At 34.3% G+C, this 25,023-nt stretch overlaps 1 protein-coding gene across 1 annotated transcript; it reads left to right on the top strand.

Moving 5' to 3' along the window:
- The first annotated feature begins 3,127 nt into the window (after positions 1 to 3,127).
- LOC142631787 (protein MICRORCHIDIA 6) lies at positions 3,128 to 22,579 on the top strand. Its single transcript, XM_075806104.1, has 19 exons — positions 3,128 to 3,377; positions 11,075 to 11,446; positions 11,716 to 11,790; positions 11,901 to 11,935; positions 12,727 to 12,805; positions 12,926 to 13,015; positions 13,095 to 13,170; positions 14,338 to 14,416; positions 15,055 to 15,183; positions 17,796 to 17,894; positions 17,991 to 18,092; positions 18,178 to 18,324; positions 19,001 to 19,093; positions 19,502 to 19,553; positions 19,665 to 19,776; positions 20,473 to 20,681; positions 20,764 to 20,920; positions 21,476 to 21,518; positions 22,146 to 22,579. Exons 2-19 carry the CDS (start codon positions 11,083 to 11,085, stop codon positions 22,248 to 22,250), a joined length of 2,046 nt encoding a protein of 681 aa, XP_075662219.1. The 5' UTR covers positions 3,128 to 3,377; positions 11,075 to 11,082; the 3' UTR covers positions 22,251 to 22,579.
- The last annotated feature ends 2,444 nt before the right edge of the window (positions 22,580 to 25,023 follow it).

Below are 25,023 nucleotides of genomic sequence, written 5' to 3'. Positions count from 1 at the left end.
GTAGAAGTTGATCCATTCAATCGAGCAAGCTTGGGTGTTTAACACATTTCTAAGCTCATATTCGAATTTCAAACCTAGGTTTGGTTAAGTTGAACTTTTGCAATGGGATAAAAAATGGTTCATGAACTTACAAATAAGTGGCGACTTTTCTTTCTACTCTAACTTTTGATTTAGTGGCGTATACCCAAATTCATGTTTAAGATGGATCCATTCTGGATTGTATGTAAACACCCAAGAGAGTCATACAACTCGTAGGCATGAAGACATTCACAAAGCATGTCTTAGGGCATTAATCGGGGCATATATTGGATGAGACAAAATGAAGTTTGTTAAACTTTAGACCATGAAATGTGTTATTTGTGGGGATGGTACAAAAAAACGGTTGCTCAATTGCTAGAAATATTTGGATCATGGAATGTGACAGACTTTAGACCACAACTGAACAAGTTTTTATATTTTAATATCAGATTTTATCTTCTTTAATTAATTTGAGCTAATTAGAACTCGTTGGAAGTCATCATCTTTTTAGATAGAACAACCCAATACTAAATGAATTTTGATTAAATTATATTTTATAAAATCTCATTACATCATTAGATATTTTTGTGATTAAAGTATGCAGCAACTCCAAATTATAGTGAATGAAAGTTATTAAATTATAAATAAATAAAAAAACATCTATGAGTCTGCGTGAGGGCTTGAAGCTTGTCTTTTCTTAAGCGAACTAATTAAACAAGTTTTATTATTTTATACAAATTGCCCAATTAAATAACTATTGATTCTAAGAAAAAGAGTAGAAACTATTATTATTTTTTTATATTTTTCTTGAGGAAGTATCTCATGAGATGGACACACAGATAAAAATTTTCGACTTTTCTCATGTTTGCACGAAAGAATAACTAATTCTTGTGCAAATTTTACGTGAATTACGAAGTGATGGATACCTATCAAACATGACTAATTTGTATTAAAAATTAATGTATTTTTTTTTTATAAAAGAAATTCAACGGTGGAGATCAAATCTAAGAAAATAAAAGTAGAACTTATAGAAATAACTTGCTACATTGTACAGATCTAGAAGCACATGGCAATTCAAAAATTCTAGGTCACAACTTAAATAAAATTTTTGCCACAATTGTCTACTTGTAAAGTGTCAGACAATAATCCAGGGGGTTGGCTGAGTTGGTTGAGCTCTCAATCTTAACGTGCTTGTACTAAGCTCGACTGGGTATGCTCTCTAGTTCAAGTCCTGCTACCTGCATTTTGAAAAGAATTTCCTAGGCCAACATTTTAATCCTTCGTAGGCTCACCCAGTGCGAAGAGTGATTAGTCTCTGGTTGAAAACTTTGAAAAACACTGTGGGAAACCAAAAAAAAAAAAAGTGTCAGACAATTGTTACAATATGTTATAGTTGTGGGTTTGTAGCGTAAATTGTGACATTGTCATGGCATTAAAATTTGAGTTACCTTAAAAATCATAAAAATTTTGCCACAACTTTTCACATGACAAATCATGAGTCCAAGTGAAAATGTCAAACAACTTGAGTCTGCCATAATTGTGGCAAAAGTTTTGTTATTTTTATGGTACTATAATTATCCTGAAAACTGAAAAAGTGTGAGTTCCACTTTTCGGTTAGATCTAAGGTTCAATCCCTATTTATAAAAGGACTTATAAGCAGATTTTTTTAAAAAGGAATTATAGGGGAACTTACGTACAGTACTTAAGTTCCCTTTTTAAGATTTTGCCATATGGAATTTTTTTTTCATGAGATGAAAGTGCATTTATTTAATTAAGTAGCCACATGACTAAATCTTAAGAGGAGAACCTAAGGAACAACACATACGGTACTATACCTAATTTTTGTCCATTATAAGTAGATATGAAACTATAAAAAAGGGCAAACTACAATTTACTCACTTTAATTTTGAAATTTGACACTTTACCTATTTGAGATTAGTTATGTTAGAGTTTTGTAACCTACCTATGTTAGAAACATGACTAAATATATAATATTATTCTATTTTTATATCTCTCTCCTCTAAAAACACAAAAAAATATAAAAATATAAGATCACAAATAATTTAGCAAAACACTTGCATCATGTAATTTCAAACCACAAGTTTAGATAGCTTAAGTTATGTTTGGTAACAGTTTTTGTTTTCTATTGTCAAAAAACTTGTTTTTGGTAATATAATGAAAAAAAAAAGTTTTCTTTTATTTTTAAAATAAAAAATATGTTTGGTTAGTTGAAATTACAAAGATGGTTCTCTGAAGAAAAAAAAAAACTAGAATATGTTGTTACTAGGATTTAAACTCTAATGTTAACTCATTAAATGAGACAGATTCATTTAATTTAATGAGCGTTTTCATTGACTTTTAAAAATTAGAAACTGAAAACAATCTTTTACGTGTTTTTAGTTTCCTTCAAAAATTGAATTTTAAAAACTGTTTTTGTTTTCTGTCAATTTTAGATTGCCAAACAAGTTTTTTAGTCTCAAAAATAAAAAATTATTTTTAGAAACAAAATATAAAGGAAAAAAATAGTTACCAAATATTTCCTTAAATTTTAATCAATCTGTAAGTAGATAAAGAATTAAATTTTAAATTATAAGTAACCAACTTAAATTTTAACTAACGTAAAAACAGGAAAGTAGTAATTAGAAAAAAAAAAAAAAGGGAAAAAAAGTTAATAATAATGAGTCTAAATCTTCTGTCTCATTTTTCCTGCTCCACTCTATACTCCACCAATAAAAACTTGTCACGTATTCACCGCATTAATTAAATAATACTATTAATTAATAACGGTAGCATTAATAAGTCAATTAATGATAGTATTTAATTAATACGGTAAATACGTGATAAATTTTTATTGGTGGAGTATAGAGTAGAGCAGAAAAAGTGAGACAGAAAATTTGTACTCAATAATAATTACACTTAAAAAGTGAAAACCATTTCAAGGTCCAAACCAACAGTGAAACTCCTCGAACTCACGCAATGTCAGGTTTTAAAGACACTGGAACGCACAGCTGTGCAAAACCAATGTACAGCTGTCAGTTATTTTCATAATTACACTTTTGACCTTGAATTTTCATAGCTTTACACACACTCTAACACTATAGTACTTAGTACCTACTCACTATTTATTAGACCCACACATCTTGTCCTATTTTCCCTTTTGCCACCTTGAGTTCTTGGCCTAGGGTTTGTGACAAAGTGCACATGGATCTTTGCCTTGACACCCAAATCCCAGAAATTTAGCCAGTGAAATAAGGAGGAAAATCTTGGATATCTTCTGAGTGGTTTTGACTTTGAGAAGATTTTATGGTTTCTACATCTTTTGGGTAGCTTTCAGTTTTGGACTTGGCTGTGTTATGAAGGTAAAGGGTCTGCATTTTTATTATATTTGTACTTTTCTTTGTGATCTTGATCTCAATATATATTTTTCTAATCTGGGTCTTGTTCAAGTTTTTGAATTTCTTTGTTTTGGTTTTTCTGGACTTACCTGTGTTCAGTTAGTTTGTCTTGTTTTTTGTTTGAAGTTTAAATTTTTAGTTTTGGTGTCTTTAACTGTGTTGGTAGTAACGTTAAGTCATAAGTGTAGAGCTTTTTTTGTAGGGGTGTTTGAAAACCTGTTTTTGCTGTTGCTGCTTAGTTTGTGTGTAGTTAGTGTTCAATTAAGCAAATTTGGTTAGAAGCTGCATTGGGTGATACTCATTGGAAGCCCAAGTTAAAAGCCATTTTGCTCTCTATCTGCTGACTTAAGTGACGCCATTATGCAGTACCTTTGAGAATCCTTTAATATAAGTGTGTATAAGTGTGTGGTTGAAGGTAATAATGGAGAGTGACATAAAGTGTGGCTTTGTTTGTTTCTTGAGAGAACTGTTTTAAGAAGTAAATTCTTTCAAAAGGGGAAGGATTTTATTTTTTTGTCCATGTTTGTGCTTAGTTTCATATATTTTATTCATTGTTGGTTTCAAGACTCGAAAAAAAGTGAGTTGCGGTAAGTTGATAGAAAAGAATACATTTGGCTGACTTGATTCCTTTTTTGGCAATCGATAACCTACGTCAAAATTTTGGGACTAAAGTGATTGTGTAGAGGGAAAGGTTAGTGCGAAGGGGAGGAGAGAGGGGAGGTGGTGGTGGTGGCGAAAGTAGTGATTTTTGGTGCGAAAACGAGCTCGGTGTGAGCATTTCAAAATTTTGGGATTGGTTTTGAGAAAAGAGAAGTTGGTATTATTATGTGTGAAAATTCCAAATCCTTGGGTCAAGCTTTTCTCATGAAATAAGACGTTGAAGTTTTTGGGTGGTGGTGGCAACACTAGAGTGAGGTGGAGAGGTGGGAGGTGGAAGTAGCATTGTAAAGGAGGGGACAAGAGGGAGGTGGTTGTGGTGGTGTAGGCGAAGGGGAGGAGGAAGGTGAAGGCATGGGGAAAAGGAAGGGGAAGGAGGATAAAGGAGGAGTCAAAGATTGAGTTCATATAAGCCATTTCCCATCATATGGTGTAATTTTTTATTGACCAAGAAAATGTCTTTTTGTTCACTAGCAAATTTTGGATGCACCAAACATTGAGAAATATAGAAAAAAAAAAATCTCAAAAATGTTTTATATTGAAACAAAATGAGCCTAAGTTGGAAGTAGTTTCCATGTTGAGTAAATAAGTGAGGTGGGAGTGGGAGAGCGAAAGTGTCTATTAGGTCCATATTTTGTTTTAGGTCAATGGGATTACACAAAAGAAGGTAGTCTTCTTTCTACCCATGAAAATCTATCTCACCAAAGTAGTGATTAGTGTACATGATCTAGATCTAGGTGCTTGCATAGGCCTTGGTGGGACGAGTGCTTTCAATATCTTGGATCAATGTCTATGTTATCTAGGTGCTTGCCGAGGAACTTTGGTGAGATGTGGGCTTTTGACATCTTGGATCAATAGGATTAAAATAAAATACGTTGAATGTAAGTTTAGTAAAAAGTAGAAACAGAAATGAAGGGTTTGTAGGATTTTTTTGTTTGTTTAATAGGAAAGGGGTTGTAAGACTTGATGGTTAAGAGATACCAAAAAGTGAGCTTTTAATATCTTGGTCGAATAATTCATAGTTGGAATGCATGGGTGTGCCGATCCAATCGGTGCACTCGATTCTGATACGCACGGACGTGCCTACATGCCCATTCGTGACCAAAATTTTTTTACGGTCCGATTTGGTCCGGAACGAGCTGAAACAAGCCCTGAATTGGTCCGATATGGGCCAAAATAAGTGTTTATAAAAGAAGAAGAAAAAAGCATAAATTTTTGTTAAAACGGTGTGTTTTGACATCCTAGTTTAAAGAAAAAACCCTAAACTCATCTCAAACTCTCTTTGACTCTCTCGTTCTCTCCGTCTCCTTTCTCTCTCTAACCCACGACTCTCCTTCAAATTCCCTCCATCTCTCATTTGCCTCACTGACCCAAGATCACTATCCCAGCTCTTCATAAAATCTTAAACCTTGGTCTCAATCTCTCCATCTCTTGGTCAAAGAAACACTACTTCCCAGCAACTTCATCGGCGAAGTATCACACGGCGGCGGAAGGGCAAAGGTATTCAATATTCACTTTATTATCTACTATTGCTCTTAAATTGGTATATGTTTACCATTATATGAAAAAATATGTTTAACAATATATAGAAAATATAAATAAAAATATATTTAATAATTTATCAATCAACGTATCCCGCCGCATTCGCCCCCTACTTTTTCAAAAATTGCTGAGTTGTTGCACTGTACCCGAATCCAAATCCGAATCCGCACACGTGCTTCCTAGATTCATAGTGATGGATAGTTTGAACTTTGAAGGAGATGTGAATTATGTGATAGAACAAGGAGGATGAAGTAGAGAAACACATATTGTGTGATCATAAAATATCTATCAAGTTAAAAGGGTAAATTTGATAAAACTGCCTAGGAAGCATGGACACAGCAAAAAGCTTAGCACATTTGTGGACACTCCTCAAGCATGGTTGCGTGTGTGTCAATGGGGGTGAACTATCAGAAGCAGCATGGGAAGTGACAAAGGCTGATTGGTCCTTAGGAAGCACAGACATGGCAAAAAGCTCAATGTGTTTGTGTTGGACACCTCGAACATGGTTGCTTACCTGTGTTCATGGGTTGCTTGACAAAAAAATTACTTGGATATTTAGGAAGCAACATGCTCAGAAAACGAGTGTAGTTAAAATGAGAATGTTAAGCTGGATAAGTGAAAATATAAGGAACTTGAGATTTGAAATGAAGAAATTTTCTTAAGGATAGGAATGGTCCCTATTGATGAACAAATGAGGGTGAGTCATTTAAGATGGTTGTTGTGTATAGAGGAGAGCAATTAATGCATCAATGAGAAAGTGTGGATTGATTCAAGTCAATGGCACTAAAAAGCATAGGAAAACCTAACATAGCAAGTAGAATTAATGATGCGGCCATGGAAGCAAATTCGTCTACTTAAGACTCTTTGTCATGTGGCCCAAGTGTGAAGTCCAATTGAAGTGAAAATTATGTGATTCCAAAGGTCTTGTTATATGTGTCATAGGGTAAACAATATTTGGGATTTTTATTCAATAAATTATGATGAATTTTGTATTTAAGGACAGAACTATACTTTCAACAATTGTGGCCAATTTAAGGTATTTTGGTAGTTCAATTAAGTTTAGAATTTCCTAGGAGATCCTAAGTATTTTCGGTTTTATCCTCTTTGAGTCCTAATTGACTTTGAGTCCTAATTGACCTAGAGAAAGCATATGATAGGGTCCTTAGAGAGGTTATTTGGTGGGTTTGGAAAAGAAATGAGTTCCTTTAGAGTAAACTAAGTTGATTAAAGATATGTATTATGGAGCTATAACTAGTGTGAGGACAAGTGGAGGCCTAACATGTGAGTTTCTCATCACTACATGTTTGCATTAAGGATTAGCATTAAGTCCCTTGGTGTATTTTTTTTTTGTAGATGACATAGTTTTAGTGGATGAAACTAGAAGTGGAGTTAATTGGTGAGATACTCTAGAATATTAAGACTTCCAATTAAGTAGGACTAAAACAGTGCATTGAATGATCTAAAATAGTGCATTGACACCCGGTCTTTCTACCATGCAATTCGGGGTGCCTCGAATTCTTTGTTCCCTTGGAAGGGTGTTTGGAAACCAAAAATTCCTAAGCGTGTGGCGTTCTTTTTGTGGATCGCTGCACATGGTCGGATCTTCACTTTGGAGAATCTAATGCTTAAGGGTCGCCCTTTGGCTAATTGGTGTTGTATGTGTTGCTGTGATGGGGAGTCGGTAGACCACCTTCTTCTTCATTGTCCAGTTACTCATTCCCTATGGGCTTTCATGGTTCCCTATGGGCTTTCATGCTTTAGGCTTTTGGCATTAATTGGGTTATGCCGGGATCGTTGGCGGGTTTGTTATCTAGTTGGCATCAGTGGCTTGGGAAGCATAATTTGGAAATTTGGAATATGATTCTAGGGTGCTTAATGTGGACTGTGTGGTTGGATCGAAATCATCGATCTTTTGAAGATAAAGGGAAGACGTTGGAGGAGTTAAAAATTTTATGCTAACGCAGTCTATTGGAGTGGTCTCGTTGTTAGGGTTTTACTGAGTGTTCTTCTCTTTCTGAGTTTTTGTCTTCCCTTAGCTTAGTTTCCTGACTCTTCCCTTGTTATTGTGTTGTGTGTTCTTTTTTCTCTTGTTCTTCATCATCACAAACATTTTGTACTTTAGATTTTTTTTTCCATCTTTAATATAAGATTTCTGATTACCTATCAAAAAAAAAAAAAAAAATTCTAGTAAAAGTAAATATAGAGATTAAGGGGTGGTTAGACTTAAAGGTCAAGATATACAAAAAAAAAGAAAAGAAAAAGCAAGAGCGTTTGATATCTTGAATCAATAATTCATAAAGATGGGGAGATAAAAAATAATGTGATTCATAGGAAAGCAAGGTGGATGAAGTGGAGAACTGTGTGCACCTATGGCCAACGGTAGCTTGGGAATAAAGGAACTCACTACCTTTAATAAAGCCTTATTAGGGAAATGGCTATGGTGTTTTGGGGTTAAGGAGTCACAACTTTGGAGGAGGGTGGTAGCTACGAAGTTTGGGGAAGAGTGGGGGATAGACTTCTAAGTTGGTGAGCTAGGGTTGGGGGAGAGGAGGAGTTGGGATGTAGTTTGGGGAAGAGTGGGGGATGGACTTCTAAGTTGGTGAGGTAGGGTTGGGGAAGAGGAGGAGTTGGGATGTATGTTTTACTTAGGATTGGATTTGGTGGTGGATTTCCTTCATATTTTTGAATCCAATACCCCTTCAACTAAAAATGGGGATTGCATGAAATGGAAGTTGAAGAATGAGGATTTTGATATCATGTTCACTTTCTGCCGTCTTTTTCTTGGAAAGGTATTTGGAAAGTAGAGGTCCTTTGGCGAGTTTCTTTTTTTGTTTGGGCTGTAGCTTTGGGATAAGATACTCACATGTGACAATTTGAGAACTATGGATTTTGCTTTCGTTGACTGGTGTGTTATGTGCGGTTTTTGTGGGGAGATTGTGGATCATTTATTGCTTCATTGTGAAAATACTCATCAGTTGTTGTGTTTTGTTTCTGATCCTTTGGGATTTAGTGGGTCTTATCAAAAACGGTACTTGACCTTCTTTTTGGTTGGTGGAATTAGTTGGGGAAGCACACTTCAGATGTTTGGAATTTAGTTTCGTTGTGTTTGATGTGGTGTATATGGAGGGAGCGAAATAAGTAGACATTTGAAGATGTGGATAGTTTGGATGACTAGTTGATTGCTTCTTTCAATGGTTCTCTATTTGATTGGTCGCAGGCTTGGGGACTCACATCTGGTGAATCCTTCCCTTTGTTTATCTGTTCTCTTCACTCTCGTAATTAAGTGTTCTTTTTTTACTCATTTTCTTTCTTTCTTTGTACTTTTTGACTATTTTGTGCATAAAGTAGTTTTATTTATATAGATTTTTCTTACTTGTAAAAAAAGACAGTGTAATCATAGAATACATATTAAGTTGAAGGGAAAATTTTATAAGACTACTATAAGACCAATTATGCACTATTGTACTAAATGTTGGGCTATTAAGAAGAAACATATTCATAAAATGGGTGTAGTTAAAGTAAGAACCTTAAGAAGGATTAGTGGAAATACACAGAGAATTGAAATTTAAAACGAGGAAATCTACTTAAGATAGGGGTTGTGGTGCGGACACAAGATACAAACCCCCAATTATACGCATGTATGGGAGGAAGAGCAAAAAGAAAACGGCCCAACTCGTGGCCTTATGGATGGAGCCTGTTAGTTATTGGGCTTGAGATTAAGCAAGCCCGAGCATTTAATAGTTAGGGTTTCTTTATGCATTTTGTTGTTAACTATTTAAACACTTTTTCTGATTATTGTAAGACAGCTTTTGATAATTATTAAAAAAACGTGTGTTTTCTTTTACACTGGTGCCGACTCCAGTTTGCTTGGTGCTGACTCCAAGCAACTCTTAGGTGCTGACTCCTAGGGTTTATCTTTTGTTCTATTGTTGTTTAATTGCTCCATTGAAATAGTGTGATTGTCCTACGTCAGGTTGTCCTTGTGATGAAAAGATGAGAAAAAATCACTTGAGATGATTTAGTCACGTTGGGAAGAGAGCAATTAATGCATTAGTTAGAAGGAGCGAGTGGATTTAAGTTGAGGGAACGGAAGAAGGCTGATGAAGAATAAAATAACATTACTTTGAGAATTTAAAAGGACATGTCAATTAAGGAAGTGACAAAGACTATGACTTTGGTTAAAATAGAATGGAGGAGATAAAATATGGCCAATCTTGACAAATCTATTGAGGATTCCTAGCCCACCCCGAAAATTTTTTGACCAAGATTTTTTTTTGGCTTTATTTTCTTGAGTACAAATTAGTTTTTAAGTAGGTTTTAGTTTTCACGTCAAACTAGAAGTTCAATACTACTAGTATTAGAAAAACTTCTTATATGTGTGTATATATTTGTGCTCAATGTACTCAAAGGGAGATAAAGTTGAGTAATAATATATTGAGTGTTCTGAGCATTGAGGCGAGTTAGCCTTTGTGTAATGTTTTTCTCCCTTTCCTTCTCTCTTTTCTTCTTGTTCTTGTGGTACTGTACATGGGTATTGTTGGTAATGCCCTTGAATACCATAAATTCTCTTTTTCCCTTCCCCAACTTATGCTCTTTCTTTTACCCATCAAAACCCCTAAGCCCCACATACTTTCTTCTACCAAGTAGCCATTAAATAACTCATCAAACCATGTTTTAGGCCCAATATTGGAGTATGAAATTCATTTGGAATATTCATTATTGAGAATCATGGTAATATTTTATGACTTAATGTTAAATCCTCTATTACTTTTGATAGAGGATTTGATTGTATGAGATGGCTTTTAAATGTTAAATCCTCTTTTACTTAATGTTAATGTTAAATCCTCTATTATATAACTTTTTTACTTAATGTTAAATGCTCTATTATGTTTGATTGTTGTTCCTCATTGTTTAATGTGGTGTATTTGGAAGGAAAGAAATAGTAGGTGTTTTGAAGACAGTAAACGTTCTATGCCTGACCTCAAGCTATTATTTTTTCTCAGTGTGGAGAAAACAACCCTTTTCTTCAATTTTGAATTTACTTGATTTATGCAATTTTTGTATTTGATCTGTACATCCCTGTATACTCCTTGTGTACTTGGGTGTCTCTTTTTTTATATCAATAAATATTTATTACTTACCAAAAAAAAAAAATTATTACAGAATTTGGTGCTTTGGTGGAGAAAACCATTCTCTATTCTGTTTCCTAGATTTGTGTATTTTTGCCTAATTATCTGGCTTTCCTTGGTACATGCCTGTGTACCAGGGGAGTGGCATGTACAAATTCTTATTTCTTTTTATATGGTTTTTCTTTACCTATCAAACAAGAAACCATTCTCTAGATTGTACCGTGTCGTTTATCTCTTGGCTTATTGATCTTGATGTCTTGGTTGCCTGTTGAGGCTTTGCTTTCTTTAGTTACTCATTGTCACCAGCAATGTGCATTAAAACTTCTTTTACAGTGGTCAAGATGAGTACTATAGACATTGTGGACTTGTCTAGTGATGATGAAAGCGAAGATCTGAATGTGAAAGCTGTTAAGTTGGAGCCTGGTATTGTTGGGGGTAGAGTGCAACAGAAAGAAATTAAGCCTCAACTTGTAAAGCACCAAACATCCAGGACCCAATACAGAAGACAAGAATCTGAAGAAAACAGAAGTTCAAATGCTTTAAGTACTGGTCAAAGTAACTCTAGTATATTGGATCAAGGGCAGTCTCCTTTAGATGATACAAGTCTTTCTTCCTCATCACCTATATGTCCAGCACCACTTTGTAGGCAGTTCTGGAAAGCTGGGAGCTATGATGATGGACTTGGTTCTAAAGTCTCAATTCAAAGTATTATTCTTTCAACCGTTAACATTTCAATATTTGCTGACATGTATGTTTGTTTTACTGAATTGATGTTATAATTGTATGGCCATCTCAACTATGGCTCCTAATCAATTGTCCAATGGATCACTCTGAAGCATTGGTCTTATAAACTTCCTTGCCTGGGCTTCTCAGGGAATGATTATATTAAACCCTCATGTGCTGTGCATGCAAACATCTGCGTTAGAGTTTATCAAAGCTTCATTTATTTTTCTCTGATATTTTTATTATAACAGATGGCAAAAGCTATCTTCATGTACACCCGATGTTCCTTCATTCAAATGCCACTTCACATAAGTGGGCTTTTGGTGGTATGTGTGGCCAACAAATTTTGCTTATTTGATTGTGCTTTTATCTATGACTGGTCATTTTATGGCACTACGTGTTTACCGTCCTTTTTCTGGTTGCTTCCTGTTTGCAGCTGTAGCGGAGTTGCTTGACAATGCAGTTGATGAGGTAAACTTAAATCTTCAATCGCTTTGTATTGTTGTTTTGGTTTCCCTTTGGTACTGGAGTGTGAGCCTTCTGGTGTTGCATATGATTTGAAGGATAATATTGTACTATAATTTTCTATTGGATAGAGATGAATTTTATATATTTCAGTAGGAAAATTAATATATTCTCAAGACTTTCAGATTCAACAATTACTTTCTTAGTTATAAGATTTTTCTCTTCTTTTCTTTCTTTAAAAAATGAAAATGAAAGAGGCCAAGTTGGTTATTTCTTTGTGGTTGTGTTAGGTATATATATTTGTATGTCATCAGACTTATTTAGCTTGAATTGGCAATGGGAATTGGAAAGAAGAATCTTAATCTGTGATATAGCAATCATTGAAACTGAAAGATGAAGAGAGTACTTAGAAGATGAAAAAAATATTCTTATTACACTACAACAATGCCATGCATAACGCCTAAAATGGGCTCCCTTTAGAGGTATCGGAATTTGGAAGCCTTTAAGGTTATAAGCTTCTGCTTGGGGTTTTGTTGAGCAGTAAAAAATAACCTCTTATGCTCCTTTGTATCATATTTATTGTAAAAAAAGATATTGCTGCATTAGAGGACAAGATTATCTAGTCAGGTTCATTTTTATCATATACAATGGTCTTTGTTATTGCTGTTGCATGGGTTGTATATGCTCTAGATGTTCATTGCTGGTGGCGTGATTATGTTTTTCACCGGATTTTTTTCAAACTATCATATCATGTTATGCATTTCACTTTTTTCCCCTTCTTTTCTTAAATTGGATAGATCCAAAATGGGGCCACTTTTGTCATTGTAGATAAAATCACAAATCCAAAGGATGGAAATCCAGCGTTGTTAATTCAAGGTATGTATCTGAAATTTCATTAAGAATATGGCTGTTATTGTAGTCTGTGTCGTCGTCGATAAATTTATTCTGTGATATCATTTACTAACTCTCTTGTTTGCAAAACCTGTTTACCTTTAGATGATGGTGGTGGAATGAATCCCGAAGCAATGAGGCGTTGTATGAGTTTTGGGTTTTCAGATAAGAAATCTAAATCGGCTATTGGACAATGTATGGATAGTAGCATTAATTCTGTAGTTTCTTTTGAATGTCTTCCTTGATATTTATTGGTTTACTTGTAGCCTTCCAGATGGAAACGGCTTCAAGACCAGTACAATGAGACTTGGTGCGGATGTTATTGTCTTTAGCCGCCACCTGAATAACAGGTTTGAATTCAATAGTGAAACTCTTTTCAGCCATATCATTTGAGTTATGTGTTTATTGTTTATTTTTCTCTCCAGTGACTTGTACTAGCTTGCTTGTACACACACACACACACATGGATAATTGGATATGCATACTTTCAATAATGAAAATGAGTGTTCTTACAATTAGGGAGTTTTTACTTCTTTTTAATTCCTTATGATATGTAGCAGTATAAGAATATTATGTGAATAAATGAAACATTTTTTCTAAAACCACTCTTTGCATTAGTTTCAGAGATGGTTACACACCAAATTTTCTGTATGCACGTCTTTAGGATGCTATAAAGGTGTGAAATGGTGTTGTGTAACAAAGGCATCACAGGGGCCCTATATTCTAGTCTCAATTAATCGAAGCTCTTATATAATTGGTCAAAATATTATTAGGAACCTGTGGCTTTGTATATCTGGATTTTTTTTCTCCTCATCATTTAAAGTAACTTTTGGTTTGGTGGATGCATAAAAGTGAAGTTCAGATTGCCAGCTGCATGCTGAAAAAACCAGAGTTTATTCATGTTACCAAGTTTAATATGAATCAGATTAATCCTTACAATTATTTTTTTTCTTTTCTTTGCAAGTGTAAATAAGGGGATTCAACCCCTTGAAGTAAACCCCACAGGAAGGGGGCAGTTGCCATTGGGCCATAAGGCCATTGATGATAAATCCTTACCTTTTTTCCTGCTTTTTTTTTTTTCTAAGAAAAAAAATTGTTAGTGATGGTGAAAAAAGAGTCAGGAGATTCTTGAGCACATCAAAACAGTATACTTCTTTATTCTCAATTACCCAGGAAATTTGACTTTCAAGAAGTTGGAAATTTATTTGGCCTGGGGGTCCATCTGCTTTTCACGTATTCAAGGATTCTATGACATCTTGATCCCTTGCATATTTTCTACATGTGCACTTCTGCATTTTGTTTCTTTATTCCCTGTAATTTGATGCTTTACTCATTTGACAGTTATTTTTAATAATGGTGAGAAAAATATCATTAACATGTGAACAAAGATATTAAGAATAAACTTTATACATCAAAGAATAATAATTTTTAATCTATTTATTCATATTGATTTTGTTACTTTTGTTATTGCCAGTACAAACTTATTGTTCCCTAATATTAGTGTATTCCATAATCAGGATATTGACTCAAAGCATTGGTCTCCTCTCATATACATTTTTATCACGAACAGGCCATGACAGAATAGTAGTACCCATGGTGAGTTTCACTGCTCTACTTCCGGGTCCATGTATTGTGAGTAGTGACATTCCATGTATTTTTGCTAATTTGCATTAAAAAATCAAGAATTGTGAACTCGTAAATATCATTTGTTTAGTGTATGAGTACTAAATGTGTTAATAGGATCTATATTCATGCATTGTGGTGTGAACATCTCATTAGTTATACAGTTAACATGATATGCTATACTTTTAGATCATCACAAATGAATGAGGTTATCATTGAAATCCTTGTTGTTTTGTTCTTTGTTTGACTGCTCTCATGCTTGGGGCTTACCTCATTGTACTTCTATTTTGAAGTTCCCAGACCCCCTTCATCTTCCTATGAGATTGCTTTGTAATTTGATAGATACTTTGTGTTAATCATAGTGCATGGAGTAATCTTCTTTTTTGTATAGATTATACTGCTTATATATAAATAAATAAAAATTGTTCAACACATATGATTAGCCTGGGTAGAGTCTTGTTTTGTGAGAATAAATATTAAATCACAAAGTCATGGTAGGTGTCAATTACTGTGTGGTTTCTGGTTTCACGGACTGTTATGGTGCTGTTTGTTCTTTCACCTTCTCTTTGTTGAGATTTCTCTTTTTTTGAAGTCCACCATGTTGATTGCAGGTAGATTATCAGTTTAATACATCAACTGGTACACTGGAAATCTTGCATGGTAAAGAACATTTTATGTCTAATCTTTCGATGCTGTTGCAGTGGTCTCCATATTCGTCAGAAGCAGACCTTCTGAAGGAGGTAAGCTTGTTCAAAATTTTATTTGTTCCGTTGCAACTTGCCTTTTCGACACTGTATGTTTATATTGTATCTAATTCAAATATTTGTTGTGTTAATATGCAAATATTTTACTGTGTTTATTTGGTTAATTAGACAATAGATTACAAGTCACATTATGAAATTTTTGGGAGAGATTGAACATAGGCTAAGGCACAAAACAACAATATTAGAGGATCAATATGGTTTTAGAGGATCAACATGAAACATACTCAAATACCTATTTTCTTACTTGGTCATATAATGCAAAAATATAGAAAAGACCATAAAGATCTCCATATGCCGTATGGCTTCTATTGAGTTAGAGAAATCTTATTTTGCGGAATCTAGAGAGGTTATGTCGTGAGTTATAGGAAAGAAAGGAGTTCATTTAAAATATATTAAATTGATTAAGGATATGAATGACATAGCTGTAGCTAATGTGAGAACCAGATGGATTAGCTCACTAAATCGATTCGAGAAGAAGTCCCTTGGTGTATGCTTTTTGCAGATGTTATAGTATTAGCAGATGTAACTAGACCTAGAATTAATGTTGAAGTTAGTAATTTTGAGAGATACTTTAGAATTGAAAGGTGGGGATGTAAGTTTAGTAAAAGGAGAAACAAGGATGAAGGGGCTAGATGAAGTAGAGAAGCACGCATAGGGACTATTGTGTGATTGTGGAACATCTATTAACTTAGGGATAATTGTATACAGTTACTATGGGACCAACTTTGCTCTATGATACTAAATGTTAGGTTCTTAAAAAAGATGTTCATAAAATAAGGTAGCTGAAATGAGAATGTTAAGATGGATAAGTGGAAATATAAGAAAAGACCATGAAATATTGGGATTTGGAATGAGGAAATCCCCATAAAGATAGAGACAACTATTGATAAGAGAGAGAGAGAGAGAGAGAGAGAGAGAGAGAGAGAGAGAGAGTTATGGTTTGGTTGTGTGCAAAGAGAGCGATTAATTCATCAGTGAGGAAGAGTGAATAAATTGAAGTTGAGAGAACCAAAAAGGTAGAGAAAGACCCAAAATAACATTAGTAGAGGTAGTAAAAAAGTACATGTCAATTATGGAAGAAATCGAGAGTATGACTTCGGGTAGGGTAGAATGATGAAAAGTTGGTGATGGAACACCGGTGAAATTTTGGCAAGACCGATGGTGTGGGGAGAGCTCTCTTGTTGTTTGTTATCCCAAGTTATTTAGGATTTGTCATAATTGGGAGGTTAGTGTGCGGATTTAATGCAATTAATGGGGTTCTTCATTGGGATCTACACTTTGTACGAGCCATTCAAGATAGGGAATTGGAATCTTTGATGACCTCTATGGATATCATTTATGGTGTGGTAATTAGGGGGACTGGGAGGATAAGATGTGCTGGAAACCAAATCAGAAAAATGGCTTCAAGGTTAGTACTTTTTACCAACTTTTGGGTGCCCCTCCAAGCACCAATCATCAGTCTTTCCCTTGGAAAATCATTTGGGGATCAAAGGCCCATTGAGAGTAGCATTTTTTATATGGACTGCTGCTCTGGGTAAGATTTTGACAATTGACAACTTAGGGTTGAGGAAGTTAAGGATTACAGATTGGTGTTTTATGTGCAAATGTAATGGTGAATATGTTGATCACCTTTTCCTACATTGCTATATTGCTTCAAACTTATGGTCCATGATTTTGGGTTTGTTTGGAGTTCATTGGGTGATGTCAAAATCTGTTGTTGAGCTTTTAGCTTGTTGGCAAAGTTGGTTTGGTCATCACTGGAATAGTCATATTTGGATGATTATCCCCCATTGTTTGATGTGGTGCATTTGGATGGAAAGGAATAGCAGGAAAGAAAGACACCGAAACTTTTATGCCTGATCTCAAGTTATTCTTTTTTAGAACCTTATTGGATTGGTTGTCAGCCATGAGGAATCTTTCTTTATTTTTTATTGTTGATTTTTTATATTTATGTAACTTTTGTAACTGATTGTTTACCGTAGTATATTTCCTGTATACTTGGGTGACTAGTTTTTTCTTGATTTATACAATTTTATTACTTATATTAAAAAAAAATACATATGACTGACCTTGACTAGTTTATTGAGGATCTATAGTTAGACCTCAAATTTTTTGGACTACGTCTTGGTGGTGGTGATGGTGGTTTTTTCCCGACTTCAGACCTTGGAAACACGTGCGCGCACACACAGTTGATCTCTAGGTGATTGACCATTTGGTGAAGAGAATCAATTTGATGATTGTTGCCATTATGGTGGGGGGTGGGGGATACCCCTATATCATGTTTGAGAAAAATGGGTCTCATGTTATCCTGTTGTGAATTTACCAAAATTTCCCACTCATGACCATAGAAATAGAAAGCAGTCGCATAGATGTTTTAACCCCAAGGGGTTGGCTAAGTGGTTCCTATATCCATGAGATCCTGGGTTCAAAACCTCTCGTCAACATCTTGGGGCCACCCCCAGGGGATTCCTCCCTGTAATAAAATGGATACTTATCTAAAAAAAAAAAAAAGATGTTTCTTGCGATTGTCATAGCTTTTAGAGTCCGTTTCAAACTTCAATTCATGTGTACTTACAATTTGATGGCAGTTTGATGACATTGGGGCTCATGGAACGAAAGTTATTATCTACAATTTGTGGTTCAATGACGATGGGAATATGGAGCTCGACTTTCTATTGGATCCTGAGGTTGATATTTCTTTTCGGTATTTTGTTTTTTTTCTCCCCTCTTGCGCTTTTGAAAGTATTTCTGATGATGTGCTTTCTGTGACTTGGTGGTTTCAGGATATCCGTAGTAGTGGGGAGACCAAGAAAATTGGCACACTCAAAGCTTGGAAGGAAATAAATGAACAGCACATTGCTCACCAATACCAATATTCACTCCGTGTAAGCCAATTATAAAGAATAAATACTTGAATCAAATGTATAAGAAAGCAATTTTTTCTTAGTATAGTTTCCTCATGCTCCACAGGTATACTTGTCCATCTTGTACTTGCGGTTACCAGAAAGTTTCAACATAATATTACGCGGGCGAGTTGTTGAGCCTCATAGTATTGCCAATGATCTCAAATTCCCAGAATTCATCTTGTACAGACCTCAATGTGGTGGATGTGTGGAGGTTGTATTAAATTTTTGTCAACTCCTTTCTTTTCTGTTTACTCTCTTGGTCTTTGTTAAAAATATGTGCATTTTAGATCTTAAAGTTGTATCTCTTTTCTATTGCCAGACAATATTGATGGTATCCTCATCAACTGCTTTTATTAGTCTAACATAACTGGATCGGTAATGTTTTCCCTTGGCCTGGCTGTAGAACTCAAAAGGGTTCTTAGCTGTTAAAATCCATTGCATAAAATGTCTATTTGTACCCGAAGGAAATCCTGTTTTTATATTGTGTCATATAGTTTGTTTATCACCTTTAAAAAAAAAAAAAAGGTAAGCACAATACACACAACAATATGGTATTGAATGTGACCTCTCTCCATCCTTTATTAATCATTTTTTTAATATAAATCTTTCTGTGTGTACTTTCTTTTAAACTTTTTCTTGTGATGGTCAAGTGTCTGGCTTGATACATATGTATTTGTATTTCTGTTATAAATATTGGGTTTTACTGTCTATGGGCAAGTCCAAAGGGATTTTCTTTAGAAAGGTTCCTTACATTATCCACAAAAAAAAAAAGGTTTTTGTGGCACAGACCTACTGTGATGCACTTTTATATAGGTTATCAATTTCATTTGGTGTTGATTATAGAGTTTTGATTATTTACTTTGCCTTTCTTTTGGTTAACTGTGCAGGGTGAAGTTTTAACTACAATTGGGTTTCTTAAAGAAGCTCCACAAATCAATTTTCATGGCTTCAATGTGTACCATAAAAACCGTCTAATACTGGTGAGTTCTTGGTTATTAAAAAAATAAAAAATCTGGTTAGTATCTTTTACATTAAAAATTTTCACATTGCATTGGTGTGATAGTGTAATTGTTATAATCTGAGAATTTCTTATATAGTGGGTACATTTGACTTTAGAAAAGTGCAATGACTCTTGATATTAAAAAAAAATGCAATTCAAGGGTATTTGGGATTGAACCCTTGATTTCACCCTCTACCCCCTGTTTATGAGGGAAGGAGGGACCGACTGATTACTTCTGTTGTTAGCATGTAGCCTGTTTCATTCGCTGGTTGGAAGACTGTTCAATTTTCTATCAGTTCATCCCCCTCCCCACAAAATTCCTAATCTTATACTGTTCTCTAACAGCAATGATGTATTAAAGCCTTTGCCATTTTCTTTTCCTCTGCAGCCATTTTGGCAAGTTGTGAGCTATCTAGACAGTCGGGGCAGAGGGGTTGTTGGTAAGAAGCTGATAGAGCCTTCTTTATATTAAAAGTTTTTTCTTCCATTTATAGGTTAATTTTGTTAAAAATTGCAGATGCTAGGTTTCTAATGGTTAATATATTATTTAGGTGTTCTGGAAGCGAACTTCATTGAGCCAACTCATAACAAACAAGATTTTGAAAGGACTTCACTTTTTCAGAAGCTTGAAGGTCGATTGAAGGAAATGACATGGGAATACTGGTAAGCTGTTTTTAACATGAAATATTGTTGTATTTGTTGTGGTTAGGAATATTTCCTTTGCTTTTCTCAGTCTTTCCTTTTTACCTTCTCTTATTCGCACTGTTGTGGATATGACATTTCTAATTTGTTGGTTGAAACTTATCTAGGAGATTTTTATGCATCAATGGAAGTTGATTTCTGAATTTTTAGTTTTACGTATTATTTGGAATCATCTCTACAGCATTTTAGAATATCTATTATATTTTTAAATTCAATATATAAGATTGTTTTCATTATTTTATCTTTCTTCCTATATTGTTTGTCTACCCTAGGAAATCTGATTTTTATGAGGACATCATGTGTTGTCTTTAAAATAAAAAGTTACCAATTCAACATCACCATCATAATTTTTCTCTCTGTAATGTAAATGGAAAAGGAGTATCGGCTTTTCAAAGTATACAATATTGGACATCCCAAAATGGAATTGTGAACATCTAGTACAGAATGGAGATTGTATTAAAATAAGTTACTTTTCTCAACTCTTTTCATCAGTACTTTGGGCTCAATAAGTTTTGGTGAATGCAAACAAATGATAAATTATGGAATTGTAAACTTGAATGAGCTTACATATGCTCCAGTTGTAGGTTAGTCATAGGTTAATGTGTCATAGCATAATTTTGTAATACCTACCTGATGCACATTAATAAACTTTGGCAGGGATTACCATTGTGGGTTAATTGGGTATCAGGTAAAAAAAAAGCCTCGAGTATCAGAGACTCCACAGATTTCATCTCATAGTACGCCACACAGTGGTAAACAACATCCTGTCACATTACATAAAAGTCCCCCTGCTATTGGTAGTATGAAAGCTGCAATTGAAAGAGCTGAACGATCAATACCCAACTCCCAAAGAAGATCTGAACAAGGTACTTTTGAGTTAAAATCACAACTCATTATTTCTAACCATGGTAAATGTCATCCAACTTATGATGCCCTGTCTTGGCATAGGATTATGTGTGAAGAGGAAGGGACAAGATGATTTAATAGAAGTAGAGAAGGCAAAAAGGCAGGCAGTGGAAGTGGTGCCACTAGATACTTCTGGCAGTCAGCTGAAAGATCCAGAGGCTGTAAATTTGTTGCAAGAAAACAAGAAGCTCCGTCTAAAGTGAGTATGTTAGAATTATAGACCCCTATGGTTATCTGCACTTGCACTTAACTACGTAGAGTATATCACATTGAGATTCCTTTTTTATTTTTTTATTTTAAATTTTAGGTAATTTACAAATGCAGCCAGTTGGTTTTGAACTCACAATCTCACCCTCCACCCCTCTCTTACGGAAGGAGGTGATAACATTTAAGATCAAGATCATTTTCTAGATTAAATGGACAATTCAATTGGCTAGAATAATGGGGAATTCAAATTTGCAGAGATTGAAATTTTGTTCATATATTGGTAGATCTACTTCTTCAGTATCATGTTTCTTGGCTGTTGTTACCAAATTTGGCTGATAGAGCCATTTTTCTTTAAAACATCTAGACTAAATTAAAATTTCATAATAAAGAGACTAAGTTTTAGTCATTAACATACCACAACCCTCCTTTTTCCTGGCTTGGGACCAGCTGTTAACAAAATATATAAATTATGAGGAGCCATGATCAAATTAGCCATCAACTCATGCCTACTGAAAACATCATTTGTGTGTTTGTTTTATCTTTTCAGATGTTTGGAGTATGTGACGAGGGAGGAGCAACTTAATCTAAAGGTACTTCTAATCCACCGATAGTTGTTACTAGTATTCTAGATCGTGCTTATGATTTTTTTGCTTGGGTGCTAAAAAATATCAATATTTGTATCCTATAATTATACTGAAAATATTTGGCAATTCGTTGAATAGAAATCTACTTGTACCATGTTGTGTGGACACCCTATTAAAGGACTAATTATCTTATGAGCGAGCAGGCTGCTCACAAGATAACCCCAAGTTGACTCTGTTTCCTGAGGCAGGTGAAGGCAAATTTCTATCCCTTTGGATGGGATTATTAGAAAAATAAATTTGGAAAATAATAAGAATCTTTTGGCTAAGAAAGGAAAGGAATTTTTTATTATCCAATACCCCTAGGCTCATCTCAAAGTTTATGCAAAACAAAGCATCTCTATTTTCTGTCCAAATGTGCTCCTGTCCCTTCTAAAAAAAAAATTTAAAAAAAAAAAAAAATTGCAAAAGTTCCGAACTTTTTGTGATTGCTATGATGCTTAACCCTGCATAGTTCGCGTTGAACATTGAAGTTTTAGATTGCTATCTCGTCTCCTACATGAAAGCAGTGATGTTTATACTTTTTATGACTTTATTTTGACCAGTTAATGAGAACCGTTCTTTTTGTATATACAGGTGACTCGTCTCAAAACTGAAATAGAGGAGGTTGAACATGAACACAAGCGAATGATGGCTGAATTAGAGTCCATGGACAAGGTCAAGGATGAAAAGAATGTATAAATGTAGATCCTGTAGTTTTCTTCAATTCTTTAATTTGTAAAACAGTGTTGTATTCATAGTTCAGTGTAGCCAAACAGCTTTCTTCGTTATAGAGGGGGTGAGGTGGATGAGACCATGACAGCATGCCTGGGCACAGGTGCCTTATTTTTATTCTTTCTTAGTCTAACAAAAAAAAAAAAAAAATATAAAGAAAAAAGGCTGAGGTAAGATTGCTTACCATTCACCCATCACAACCCGTAAAAATGAAACCTTTGTGCACTAAGTAGACCTGTAAATAGTTAGTTACTTCCTTTAAATAATGGAGAAGTTATAAGATATCTATAAATAAATGAAGAATAGAAAAAACAATGTACGAGTATGTATTGTTGTTCCCATATAGTGGCATCGAATTTAATAAGTATTTGAGGATAAACATCCATTATAATTGGAAGGGCAGTGTTTATTTGTACACATTATGTGCAATACACTAAAATTACGACTTTAAGTTATATTTTCAAAGTTGAAAACGTGATAGCGCAAGATGTATGTATTTAAACAATAGTTTTTATTGTTTAAATAACATAACATGTAGGGTCTCTTATCTTCAAACAACTGTTTGCATTTATCCTATGCAAACTCTTTATATTTGTTATTGATAAGTGTGCTAATTGTCTTTTATAAATTTTAAAAGTTAACTTTCATTTTCCTCCGCCAATGGATCAAATACTTCCTTTCTAAAAAGTGAGAAAACATTTTGCATCTAATCTAAAGGCAATGGAAAAAAGATGAACTTTTTTCTTCTACCATTGGATTAAATTGCATCTAGTACAAAATCCCAATTCCATCTAAGAGGTCCTTTAACGATACTATTTCAACGTTTTGTTGTTACTTGTAATATGGATGCCTTTTTGTTTGTGATAATGAAATTTTGTCTTTAGGGGGATGTTTAGTTCAACGCCCGGTTCAGATGAATGGCTGCTATTATCTTGACAATACTTATCAATCTTCATATGTTAACTTTCTCCATTCTAATCAATCCAAGAACGTCTAGAACTTGTAAAAAGCTTATCACAAAGCATTAAAACAAATAAAATATCAAGATTATAGAGAAATCTAAACGAGAGAGAGAGAGAGAGAGAGAGAGAGAGAGAGGCAAGGACCTGGTCGAGCATCAAATTTGGGATTGATTTGGCCCAGAGATAAAGTTAGATTAGATTCATTAGAGAGAGGGACTGGGTTAGGATTTGAAATTTCAAGTTAGGACAATTTTGTAATTAGAATATATTGACATGAATAATTTTGTCAATTGGAAAGATTATCTCATTTCCATAAGTAGGTAAATATAAGATTACAATTATATAATAAGATAATGAGATCACTTTTTCTCAACCAAAAAAAAAGATAAAGAGATTACTATAAATTAGGGTAATATGAGATTTTTGGTAAATTTTTTTCTTCATACAGAGATTTTTGGTAATCTTAGATTATTATAATGTTGTACACAAATAAATGACCATATAGAGTAATGTCGTCATGTGTTTCTCAAAAAGAAAAAAAAAAGTATTACAGTAATGTGATGAACATTCTAAATGCAATGTTACATGTTTTAACGTTGTAGTGATGTAAATTTATCTCTAAATGTAATGTAACGTTGTTATTCCGTATTAACCCCTCGGTTCTAAACAAGGTCTTAATGGACGACCAATTTTGGAATATTGTAAAACAGCTCTTTTGTTATGATTACACAATTTGCCATAACTTGATGATATGCTATGCTTGAATGCTTGACTGTGAGTGAAGAGTCACTTTCTCCACCACCTACAATTGGCCAATTCATAATTGTAGTAAAAGTTGTCCCTATAACTTCTCATTGTAATACCTAAGGCTTTTGGATTGATACTGCTAATAGTTCAATTTTAGAGCCCTCCCATTTTAAATAGGAGTGGCAATAAAACAGAACACAAGCTAATAAAAGGAGAACATGTAGCATGACTAGCGTCAACGGTGAGCTAGAGGAGGGAGCGATGAGGTGAGGGAGGAGAGAGAGGCGAGGTGGAGGAGGAAGCGGCAAGGTGAGGGAGGTAAAGAGGATGGAGTGGCAGCTGAGAGTGAGAGTGAGAGAGAGGGAGGCAGTTGAGAGTGAGTAATTAGAGTTAGGGAAAAATGAAAAGAGAGAAATTGAGAAAGTTAGATATCTATACTTAAGGTTTTTTAATTATTTTATATTATATATGTGTACGGGTTGGGTTCGGGGCAAGTAAGACTAATACTTACACCTGCCCCAAACTTGCTATAAGTGGGGGTTTTAAAATTCATACCTGCTTCATTTATTAAGTAAAACCTGCCCCATTAGGGTCGGATACCCTTTGGTCGGACAATTTTTTTCATTCCTAATTTTAATTACTTTCTTTGGACTAAAATGCAAGCTATAGGAATGTATCCCATGAATGTCAAAGAGACCACACATAATGGGTTTTTTTTTTTTTTTTGAAAAATTGAAAACACTATAGAGTTTCTTTTAGTATTTCCAAATTTATTGGTCATTTAAGACTATTTTTTAGTTTGAAAGAAGTAATGGATTTATATCTTGCATAGTAGATAACTAGATTTCTTGGATTTATATCTTCGCATATGTTATACAATGTTGTTTTATTAGACATACAGTTTTGAAAACAGTAATTTGATGGAAGGATATATTTGATAGAAACGTTAAAGTTTAAAGATTAGAGTGATGAAAATTAAAATTTAAGGACAAAAATGATAATTCACTTAACATTAAAAAATGTAATTTATA

The sequence above is a fragment of the Castanea sativa genome, chromosome 4, assembly GCF_040712315.1.
Source record: "Castanea sativa cultivar Marrone di Chiusa Pesio chromosome 4, ASM4071231v1".
Lineage (NCBI taxonomy): Eukaryota > Viridiplantae > Streptophyta > Magnoliopsida > Fagales > Fagaceae > Castanea > Castanea sativa.
The sequence above is the reverse complement of the archived record's forward strand: the minus strand, read 5'-3'. Positions and strand labels throughout refer to the sequence as shown.

What these genes read in the sequence shown, in the direction of transcription:
- LOC142631787 (XM_075806104.1), top strand. Translation starts at nt 11,083, where the DNA reads ATGAGTACTATAGACATTGTGGACTTGTCTAGTGATGATGAAAGCGAA. An exon ending in TTCTAAAGTCTCAATTCAAA is followed by an intron (nt 11,447 to 11,715) that starts GTATTATTCTTT and finishes TTATTATAACAG; the next exon opens with ATGGCAAAAGCTATCTTCAT. An exon ending in AATACCAATATTCACTCCGT is followed by an intron (nt 18,093 to 18,177) that starts GTAAGCCAATTA and finishes CATGCTCCACAG; the next exon opens with GTATACTTGTCCATCTTGTA.